This window comes from Macrobrachium nipponense, chromosome 29 (genome assembly GCF_015104395.2).
Source record: "Macrobrachium nipponense isolate FS-2020 chromosome 29, ASM1510439v2, whole genome shotgun sequence".
NCBI lineage: Eukaryota > Metazoa > Arthropoda > Malacostraca > Decapoda > Palaemonidae > Macrobrachium > Macrobrachium nipponense.
This window is the reverse complement of record NC_061092.1, coordinates 15,150,406-15,162,081: the sequence shown is the minus strand read 5'-3', so window position 1 is coordinate 15,162,081 and position 11,676 is coordinate 15,150,406. Positions and strand designations below refer to the sequence as shown.

The 11,676-nt window shown below is 42.1% G+C and overlaps 1 protein-coding gene across 1 annotated transcript; it reads left to right on the top strand.

The window, feature by feature from the left end:
- Positions 1-7,006: 7,006 nt before the first annotated feature.
- On the top strand, positions 7,007-11,074 carry LOC135206142 (protein fuzzy homolog; the record flags this gene model as incomplete). The annotated part of the gene is given in 5 exon segments (XM_064237399.1): positions 7,007-7,204; positions 7,444-7,649; positions 8,825-9,005; positions 9,420-9,547; positions 10,944-11,074. Coding segments are annotated over 5 exon segments (771 nt in total), but the record flags the coding sequence as incomplete, so codon positions are not given.
- Positions 11,075-11,676: the final 602 nt, after the last annotated feature.

Below are 11,676 nucleotides of genomic sequence, written 5' to 3'. Positions count from 1 at the left end.
GTTGCTGTCTTGACCCACCTCCAAATGTGTCAATCAGCTATATATATACCTGCCAGGTAAGTGTCATACATTAAAATGAAGTTTTTTTATGATAAAACAAAGTTTAATGTATACTTACCTGGCAGGTATATATAATTCCCACCCGCCTCCCCTCAGGAGACAGGGTTCAGATAAACTCTGGCCCAATTGGGAACGGTTCCTAGCGCTAGCGCCACGGTAACGGGGTGGTGGTTTGCCTGAACTAACTAATAGGTTACTAGCGTTTGCCGCGAGTTTTGAAAATTTCTGCCAGGTGGGAACAGAGAATATAGCTATATATATACCTGCCAGGTAAGTATACATTAAACTTTGTTTTATCATAAAAAACTTCATTTTTGTACCAAGAGTGATTGTCGAGGTAGGCTACTGAAAGCATCAGTAGACCCTCATACTTTTGTGTAAGAGTTGCAGAGAGCATGATTGTATGTATGAAAGTCGCTGCAGGAATGTGAGTGTCTTTCTGATTCTGGATGGAGAGCGTATGAGTCCTATCTGCGTAAGCTTGAACGGGATAGGTTAAGGAGGTCTTCCTCCAGGAGGCGTTTCAGGTAAACGTCAGGAAGTTCATGTTTCTCCTACAACCTAACCCTCCTTTAATCACTACTCCTAACCCTGTAGTGTTGCCTTCGGGCCCTGAAACAGTGTCTGTGGAGGTAATACCCTTACACTTTTGCTTAGAGTCGATTCGTAATTTAGAATCTAAAGTTGCTCGCCTTAGAAGGCAAAAGTGAAGGTGCAAAGTGCAGTGACAGTGCTCCTCGTTGGTGGATGGGTGCGTCAGATCGGCCCCATTTCGCCTCTAGGCCTAGACCGCTGCCGGACTCCCAGGTTTCAGGGAGAGGCATGTCGAAAGCCGCAGGATGGGTTACGGGGACGCCCACCGATCTGACGTGCCTTCGGCAGTTATCTGTTGACGTTACACAGACTGCCAAGGAGCGTGCGCGTGCACGCCTCCTGAAAGAGTGTTTCTCTTCTTCAGAGGCTTCCTCCCCGCACAAGGGGTGGAGCTCTCATTCTATTCACGCCCGCTGAAAGGAGCGTTGGTGATCGTGACGCTTCACGGCCAGTTTTGGCTCTCAGAGGCGATACATCGCCCTGAGAAGTGTGTGTTTTTTTTCGCAGGCCCTTCCCGCCACAGAAGAAGCGTAAGGAGTCATCTGATGATGACTTTTGTTGAGAGCCCCAGTCGCTCTCGAGCGCGCTACGGCGAGTTTCTGGAGAAGGAAGAAAGGCGTCCCCCTCGCCCCTCGTCTTCTCACGGATCAGCCCGTCACCTGACAAGGAATCCTCTCCTACTGAGAAGATCCTGCGCTCTTTGCAGCAACAGCTTGCTTGATGCTCTTGCTAAGAAAGGGACGCAAACCACGTCCCAGGAGAAAGGATGACCGTCTGCCTGTGAAGAGATCTAGAAGGTCTCCCTCTCCCTCTCCTCGCTCGTCTATCTCTCCACTTTCTTCGCCTGCCTAGAGTTTCGTGCGACTCCCAGCGGCTCTCTGGAGGACGTGAAGAGGATTTTGCTCGGCTCTGCGCATGAAGCGGTACTACCCGCTCGTAAGCTTGCGGTGCGAGAGCTCGATTACTTGCGATGAACGCTTCGGTGCAAGTTTCACGTTCCTGACGCTCGGATCGGAAGCCAAGCGAACGCCAGTGGCATCTAAGAGTGCACCAGCGGAAGCACAGCGCGCACGAGATGTTAAGCGCTGCTTTTAGTAAATGTCATTCAAGCACGCCAGCGAACGCCAGCACGCGCGAGTGGACGCCAATCCCGCGCTAGTTGCAGCCAGGCGACGCCAGGTATGCGCCAGGTGGGACGCCAGGTGTGCACCAGTGGACGCCAGTGTGCGCCAGCGGACGCTGGGGTGTGGACGAAGATGTGGATTTTCGTCGCCTCCCACCTGTGTGTGATGAGACTTGCAAGTTACTTCGGGTCTTAGAGATACGACCGGAGTTTTCTATTTATGAGTCAGCTTTGCCTTCCACTTCACAGCAAAAAAAAAAAAACGCGCCCCTCTTGGAAACTTAGACCAGATAGTCTTGGTCCAGCCATTTATTTCCTCCAACTTCACCTGTGTCGGAAGCAGAGGTTAGCGACGCTTCGGTTGAAAGTGGATGATGAGAAACCTTTGGCGGCAGTCTCTTCTGACTACCAGTTTTGACCCGCCTTCTTCAATCAGAGTTTGGAGAGACGTTTTCACCCGGAAGCTCCTCGCTCTCCTCCTTACAACAACTTTCTTCTTCCAAGATCACAAGGTCTCGGCATTCGTCGAAATGAAGAAGTCCCTTTCAACTAAGAGGGCTCTTCGTAAGGTCCATGACTGGATGGGAAAAGGAAAAAGGAAGTCTCAGGGAAAGACTTTCTTTTGCCCTGCCACCTTCGAGACTTAGTGGGAAGGCTGGCATTTTGGTTATGAAACGGGAGAACGCGTAGGTATTAGACTTCCCTCGTCAGCTCAAGGAGACTTCGCTAGCATTGTGGATGCCTCGAGGAGGTCTCACCTGTCCTCTTCGAAAGTTTCCTGGTCTACTACGGAAATGGACTACCACCTTAAACGGCCTCTTTCGGACGTTAGAGGTCTTCAACTTTCTAGATTGGTGTTTGGGAGTTCTGGATGCCAAGTCTAGGAGTTTCCGACTCGATTAGTCTGGGGGAGCTGTCCAGGCGTAATGTCGTGTATGGACCAAGGCCGTCAGAGATGGTTCGGAGGAGCTTACAGCTCACTTTTTTGCACAGGGCTCTTGAAGAAGAGATCCCTGTTTTGCAATTTTACAGCTAAATCTGTCTCTCCGTCACAAAAAGCAGATTTGCTCTTCGCTCCTTTTTCGGATCATCTCTTCCCCCAGGCTATGGTAAAAGACATTGCGACCAGCCTACAGGAGAAGGCCACGCAAGATCTCGCACAATCTTCAAGGAGACCTGCGGTCCTTCGTCCTCGTCGGGAGTTTCGATTCTCAAGAAATCGAAGCCTTTCCGAGGTAGTTCTTCCTCGAGACCAGCCCCCTCGAGGGGAAGAGGGGCACTTTCCAGAGGCAGAGCCCACTGCGCTTTGCCAAGAACAAGAGTGAAGGCAGAAGTCCTTCAGTCCACCTTTTTGGAGGGGCCAGGCTTTCAGGGCTTTTTTGCGCAAGGGCCTGGGAAGAAGGGAGAGGTGCGGACAAAATGGTTTTTCCTTGGGGAACATCTTAAAAAAGAAGGGTTTTTTCCCCGAATCCCGTTTCCTGAAAAACCCCCCCCCCACCCCCCGCCCCTGGGGGGGGTTGTCTACGACAAAACCCAAGGGGGACATGGTCTTTCCCTTCCTATCGGGAGAAAAAAAAAAAAGCCAAAAAAAACAAGTGCCCTTTTTACGATCTGTTAGATCAGGATGATCGTGAAACACGCCGTAGAACGGTCTCCAAAACTGAATTCCCCCCGGGGATTTTACAACAAAAAAAGACTGTTTCCTGGTGCCAAAGCAGTCGGGGGAATGGTGGGGGGGGGGGGCGACCGGTTACTCGATGTCAGCAACCTGAACCTCTTTGTCATCAAGCAGGAGGTTCAAGATGGATACACCTCAGTCAGTGATGGGAGCCTTGAGACCGGGGGATTGGATGGCTTCACTAGATCTCCAGGACGCGTATTTCCACGTCCCCATCCACCCCCAGTCCAGGAAACACCTGCGGTTTGTCCTGAAAGGAAAAGTGTTTCAATTCAGGGCTCTCTGCTTTGGACTCAGCACTGCTCCCATGGTATTCACCCTACTGATGAAGAACATGGCGAGGTGGCTTCATCTTTCCAATGTCAGGATCTCTCTCTACCTGGACGACTGGCTCGTACGAGCCTCCTCGAAAGACCGGTGTCTGGAGGACCTTCACACGACTTTGTCGTTAACGACGTCCCTGGGGCTTCTGAACCTCGAAAAGTCACATCTGACCCCTTCTCAGTCTTTAGTCTATCTGGGGATTCAGATGGACTCAGTGGCTTTTCGGGCTTTTCCGTCCCAGGGGTCGACAACTAGATTGCCTAAGCAAAGTGTCAGCCTTTCTGGGGAAAGATCATGCTCGGTGAGGGAATGGATGAGTCTGCCTGGGGACCATTTCCTCACTGGAGAAGTTTGTTTCCGCCCTAGGGATGTTGCACCTCAGACCTCTTCAATTCTTCCTGGCGGACAATTGGAAGCACCAAAAGAAAAAAAACACTTTGGATTCGATTCTGGTGTTATCAGAAGAGGTGAAGGAACATCTAAGATGGTGGACCGACCCTTTGAAGCTCGCAGAGGGTCTTTCCCTCAAGCTTCAGAACCCCGACCTAGTGTTGTTTTCCGACGCGTCTTCCACGGGGTGGGGAGCAACACTGGGGAGGAAGTGTCAGGCACCTGGAGAGGGGAACAGGTGTCCTGGCACATAAACCTCAAGGAGCTGGCAGCAGTTCATCTGGCGCTCCAGTTCTTTCAGAACGAAGTCTCCGGCAATTTTTTTTGTGGTGCAGATCAACTCGGACAAAAAAAAAAAAAAAAAAAAAACACAAACAAAAAAAGCCCTGGCATAACCTCAAGAAACAGGGAGGAACCCACTCTCGATCCCTGTTCTTCCTTGCAAAGGAGATCCTGTTATGGGCGAAGGCACACGACGTCTCTATCCTGACGAGATTCATATCAGGGGTAGAAAACGTCCGTGCAGATCTGCTCAGTCGACAAGGTCAACTTCTGCCGACGGAGTGGACCCTTCATCAGGAAGTATGCCAGAGGTTTTGGTGGAATTATGGGGATGTCCTCTCGTAGACATCTTCGCAACTTCCAGGACAACGAGACTCCCGCTTGTACTGCTCACCAGTTCTAGACCCAGAGCAGTAGCAGTAGACGCCCTTCTTTGGGACTGGACGGGCTAGACGTATATGCCTTTCCCCCGTTCAAGGTCCTAGGGGAAGTAATAAGAAATTCGCGGCATCAGAGGGAACGAGGATGACTCTCATCGCCCCCTTCTGGCCAGACGACCGACTGGTTCCACAGAGGTCATGTCCTTTCTAGTAGACTTTCCGAGGACTCTGCCTCCAAGGATAGATCTACTCAAACAGCCCCACTTCGAGAGGTATCACAAAAACCTCCCCGCTCTGAGTCTGACTGCGTTCAGACTATCCAGAAGTTGGCCAGAGCGAGGGGTTTTTCAAGACCGGTGGCGAAAGCAATCGCAACGGCAACAAGAAGACTCTTCTTCTATTGCCGTATACCAATCCAAGTGGGCTGTTTTCCCCCGGAGCTGGTGCAGGAAGAAAGGCATTTCCTCCCCACCTCTACCTCTGTGAGCCAGATCGCAGACTTCCTTCTCTACTTGAGAAATGAAGTTCGCTTTAGCGGTGCCTACGATAAAAGGCTACAGAAGTGTGCTTTCTGTAGTCTTTAGGCATAGAGGACTGGACTTAGCCAACAAACCAGAGACCTTCATGATCTTCTTAATTTGTCTTTCGAGACTTCGAAGGTACCTCAACCAAGAGTCCCTTCTTGGAACTTAGACATTGTTCTAAAGTTTTTGATGTCCAGTAATTTTGAACCTCTCAACTTAGCTTCGCTTAGAAACCTTACAAGGAAGACACTTTTTCTAACTGCTCTGGCGACGCGAAGAGAGTTAGTGAGATCCAGGCTATAAGCAAGCATGTTGGGTTTAAGAACTCTGATGCTGTTTGTTCTTTAAGCCCTATGTTCTTAGCAAAGAACGAAAACCGTCAACCCTTGGCCCAAGACATTCGAAAATCAAGGGTTTGACAGAGATCGTGGGTAATGAGCCAGAGAGAGTCCTGTGCCCTGTCAGGGCTCTCAAATTCTATTTAGACAGAAACGAAGGACTGTAGAGGACCTTCGGGCAACTTGTGGTGCTCGGTTTAAGAAGCCCGATCTTCCATGTCAAAGAACGCGCTTTCTTTCTTCTTGAGAGACACCATTAAGGAAGCTCATTCCACATGTAGTGATAGTGAACATGAAGCTTTTAAAAGTGAATGCCCACGAGGTTGGGGCTATTTCGACCTCGATAGCCTTTCACAGAAATATGGCACTCAGTGACATTTTGAGTGCCACATATTGGCGGAGCAACTCGGTGTTCGCTTCACACTACCTGCGGGAGGTGAAAGCGACATACGAACATTGCTCGTCGCTTGGACCATACGTCGCTGCAGACACTGTTTTGGGGGCAGGAGGTAGCACTCATCCTTTCCTTTAAGTGGTTAGATGAGCTTTTTAATTGTGTGTGTTTTTTTGGTTGTGGGGTTGACTGCCCGAGGCGGATCTCCCTTCTTTAGTCTAGTTTAGTGTATACCTTTGGTAGACTAGGCCAGGTGGTTTTTTACTTCGTTGCCCTCATTGTATGGTCAATGGTCTAGTCACATCGTGGTCACGCCCCGTTGACAGATCATCTTGAGTGCACCAGCTATATAGGTCTCTACCTCGCTGGCAACTCTAATAGCACAAGCAGACTTACGCGGCAGTAACCACGAAGTCAGCTATGCTAACAGGTAAGGAATCAAGATATCATTTATCTGCATATATATGTTTCCTAAAATCTTCTATTCTGTCTACTCCCACCACCAAAGGTGGGATTCAGCTATATATATATCTGACAGGTAAGTTTCATGAACAAAATGATATTGTAATGATACAATTAAGTTTGTTCATACTTACCTGGCAGATATATATAATTAAGTACCCACCCACCTCCCCTCAGGAGACAGTGGAAATAAAAATTATGAATAGAAAATGGGAATGATTCCTGATACCCGCCTCCCAGCGGCGGGAATGGGTACTAACCACCTGACTCCCACTACGTGTGTCGTAAGTTTTTTAATTTCTGTCGGACTTCGGAAAATACAGCTATATATATATCTGCCAGGTAAGTATGAACAAACTTAATTGTATCATTACAATATCATATTTTTAAAAAAATTCATAATGTTATTATTGTTGAGATTTAATGAAAGTTAACTGGATATATTTTTTCATTTCAGTCAGAATTAGATAAGTTTTGTGAAGCAGCAGATTCTACGTATGGGTGCATTTTGTTACAAGGAAAAATATTAAGCGGAACCAAGAATTTTTGGTCTTTATCCCACGTTGAACTAGTCTTATTACCACTTCTGGTTGCTACAAATCTTTGTACAGTAGCAAGGGACATGCCAATATATCTTCCGAATAAAAGCCCTAATGTAAGTATTTTGAAAATTAATTACAGAAGTTAATTGAATAACTTTAATGTAATACATATTGTTATTAAAAACATTTGAGAGAGAGAGAGAGCACACGTGTTAATACTTCTTGATCTGAGCCAGGTCATGTATAAAGAATTCCATTGTATCCATGTTTGCTATATAGAATTTTTAGTGCTCAGTAGTTCATTTTAGTGTAGGAGGAGTCACATAGTTTAATAGATTATTATTCTTTTCAGGTGCCTTTTAGAATGCTCGTAGTACGATTAACTGTAAACCTGTCTATTCTTACGTTATGTGGCCCTACTCCAACCCTAAATGAAATGATGAGATCAGCATCAACTTTTTGGGCTCCATCATATCAAATGATTGAAAGCATATCGACATTGATACCATGGAATATCACACCACATCTACTGTCCCAGTTGGATAATGCAGTAATTGGGTAAATAGAATACTTTTTAGCACTCTGACCTTTTCAGTTAGTGGTTTTATGTATCTACATTTTTCATATATTTTTACATCTTCAGAATTTTGTGGCCATCAACATTGTACTGGCCAATTTGCATGTGATTTTACAAGCAGGTATCTGCTGCAGCACATTGAAGCTATAATAATTAGATTGATGTCAAAGAATATAGTTTATGTTAATTCCAAAATTTATTATTTTACTTGTTTTAAGCATTCTGTCTAGTATGAGAAACTATTATTACTTAACTAAGGTATCTGCAAAAGGCATAACCTTGATTGTTCTTGCTACTTTCCAGTCTTTTACTTCATTATTGTATCGTTACTGATGTATATTTCGTTCTAGTATACTATTGCTTTTTGCTACGTATTAAAAAACTTATTATCGAACAAAATAAACATGCAGAACATTAAAATGCACTAAAAACTGAACATAAAATGAAAATAATTCTTATAAGGTGCAGTACATGTACTATTTGGGTAATTTTGTTGACATTTAATTAGCTGGATCAGCCATATGCTTCTTGTGGAAAATGTTGAAAAAAGGATAAAATTGTTTCATTACAATGTTGATGTATTCATGCCTTTGCAATATGCAGTAGTATTCAGTGCCCAGCATTCCATTTTGGACAATAATAATACGTAGATACATTTTGTGGATTAAATATGCATTTGTAGGTAAAGTACTTTATTGTTTGTATTTTCAATCACATATTTTATTAAGTACTATTTTGTCAGATGATTTGGTAATCAGAATTGCATTCCATAACTTTAATTTTATCAAGCAAATGAGGATATTTTCTAGCTTTTAAGATTGATCTGGATAAAGGTAGGAAGCTATTGAGAGGCTTTTCATGGAAAGCAGAAAAAATGATTTGCATTGATGTTGACTTTAAATTTTAAATCTGGATGAAATCCCCCCCCCCATTTTTTCTTTTTCACCTCATGGTAGTGAAGTATTTGGATTTGGAAAGCAAAGCGGAATACAGTTTTTTTTTTGTTTAAGTGTCAGAATGGTATGTTTGAAGTATGAAAATGCAGTCACTCAAGAATTAAGTTATATGAAAAGTAAATAATAGATGGAGATCTTAGCAGATATTAAATTTATAAAATAAGTAATTTATGTACTGTATACATACATTATTGTTTCAGACTTCTACTAGTCAACTATGATAATAAAAGATGTGTCAGTTGTGTTCATTTAAATGAAGAGTCAAGAAATAGACCTTTAAATATTACAAAAAAAGTTGCTGCATTGAGGTCCATTTATAGGAGTCTTGTTGGACCATTGTTGCAACCTCCAGCAATGCCACCAGATGATTTACCAGCAGGGGTAAGTGTGCTTTAATAGATTAAAAAAATACACTGCTTTTGCAACTTTGCAGATCTGATCTTCAGTAGCCATATTCATGTTAGTGGTAAGTTCAGAATGTAATTCTTTTTTATAAGTTCATATCACTGGGTCAAAAATATTTTCCTTGGCAGTTGAAGCTACAAGAAACTAATTAATAAAAAGTAATTTAATGTAGATACTGTAATAAGTAGAAAATCAGCTATAGGGTGTTACTGGTTGGAAAAGAGTGATAGCAGATATGGCAAGATTCAACCCCTCTAGAAGTTAGTTTCTATGTAACTAGTTAAAGGTAGTTCTTAAAATGTCTTCACCTTTTGAAAAAAGTTGATTTCTTATTTATTGGAAGCATACATATTTTTTAGATGTATGTGTAATGATATTTTGTTCTTTCAGTTCCATCGTGACCATGTACCTCTTGAGTCTTATGTCTCCTGTGACTCCTTTAAAGTTTATGTTGTACAGTCTTCGCCATATCACCTTCTAGTCTTATTCCCTCCAGCCCTCCCCAGTCACATAGCAAGGTAAGTTTTTATATGATTAAAAATTTTTTTACACCTGGTAACAAGGAGATACTCTGCAATATTGTTCTATGGGTCCCAAAATTGCAACATGGTATATGCTTAACCCTTAATGGACGGATAACCTCATATGAGTAGCAATACATAACAGGTTTTGGTTGATGGACAGATTCACTCACTCATTGTGAGTATCAGTATTAGTACGCACCATCAATTCGGGGGAATCGAGTGGAAAAGAGGTTCCATTACTTCTGTAGCCCATAAATTCACTAATGGCACCTTTTAGACTGGCCCAGTTCAATGAAGTAAGCGGCTCATGAGTTAGTTGTGATCTTGACTTCAAGGGAGCATGCACTGCCTGTCTCTCACATGACATCTTTTTATATATTTGCTCATAAATATTTACAGGGGTTGCTGTTGGTTTTAGTTTTTATCTTTTATGATAGTATGTCAGTTATAATTGTAATTTTGCAAAGAAATTTTATAACATGTATAATCCAAAAAAGTTACTGCATCTTCGATCTCCGTAAATTTACAAAAATATTTTACAGCAAATATACTCAGAATTTGTTACTGATTTTAGTTCTTATCTGTTTTAATAGTGTGAGCTGTAATTATAATTTTACAAAAAATAAGATTTTTAATAGAAAAAACATGTTAAACTTGGTAAAATTTACGATTGTCTTGTAAAAGAGGCCCCACAAGGGGTTGTAAATACCTAGTCTTTTTCAACTACTCGTGGAAGGTACAGAGAATTTTTTAGACTGTCTTTTCTTACACCATGTTCATTTGTATGTATATATCTTTCTCATTCCATTTAAGTGTTTTTTCTTAAATTGGCTGACCTCAAACCTTCCCTGGCCTGGGGTGCAACATATGTTTTTTATCCTGCCTCTTAAGGCTTAAGAAGTGAAATTCTCCTTTTGACTATTAATAATGTTAGGCCACACATAGGTTGCAGATTATTTCTGCTAAAAATCATGTTATTTTTGGTCTGCTCTCAGTTTCTCTTAGTAGGATTATGTTAAAATAATGAGCAGATATTTATTTTCTTATTAATTTTATGGTTTTAAAATGAGTATCCAGAAACAGTATTATTTTATCACTTCATTTATTGTCAATGTCATTTATGTTTATTTTAAGTAACTGGTATTTTCCTGCTCTGTGTGGGAATAAAACAGAAAATTATCCATAGTATTTGGGCTACTAAACAGTAAATTGTGAGGTAGCTTATATTGATTTATTGCTTCAATAACACTAGTGCTTTTCTATTGGTCTTTTAAGTAACATTTCGTTGTTGGCCAGTAATAAGCTTAAGTGAATGGGTGGTATGTATCATATGAAGCATCAGAATTTAATATTGGATAAGCTTAATTTCTTTATTGTTATATATTTCCAGACAAGTCAGTCTCAGAACACTAACAGTTTTTACTAAAGGAAAAGGCCCCAAACTCTGAAACTGGTAAGGAATTTTTGTAAGCATTTCTGATTGTTTTGGTTGTCATTATCATTTTAATGTTTCAATAAAAGTCCTAGCTTTCTGTTTCTGTACTTTGTGATTGGTGGTATTCCAAGATGTTTATATTGATATCAAATAATTTTTAACTGCTTATGCAATAAATTTAACTGTAAAATACATATGTGCAGTATCTTAATGGAAAAGAAAATTGTCTCTTGAGTTCCTTGCTGTAAATTTTTTTTATTTTTCAATTTTCAAGGAGGGGTAATCATCTTATTTACCGTAGAGCAGCGTTCATTTTATACTCTTCGCAAAGGGTCACATCATGTGTTGCAAATATGATGTGCATATTACCTCAGTTCTGTGTTATGTTTGCAGAGAGTATTATTTTTTAGTAGATTAAACTAAAATAATCCATTAAGGATTTATTGAATGCCTTACAAAATGTGTCATATCCGGCAGTTAGTTTCCTTCATTAGAGGAAACCTGAAACCTAATTAACGATGTTCGCAAAACTAGAGTGTCATTACACAGGCCATTGCTTGAAATAGTCATTGAAGATGAGATGGGTTATTGCATTTTTATAAGTACTTTTATCCTTATAGGATTTTTTATTTAATCAACGAGTACCTTATCATGAATTGAAAGTGAGAAAGCCATTTGGGTTTTTCAT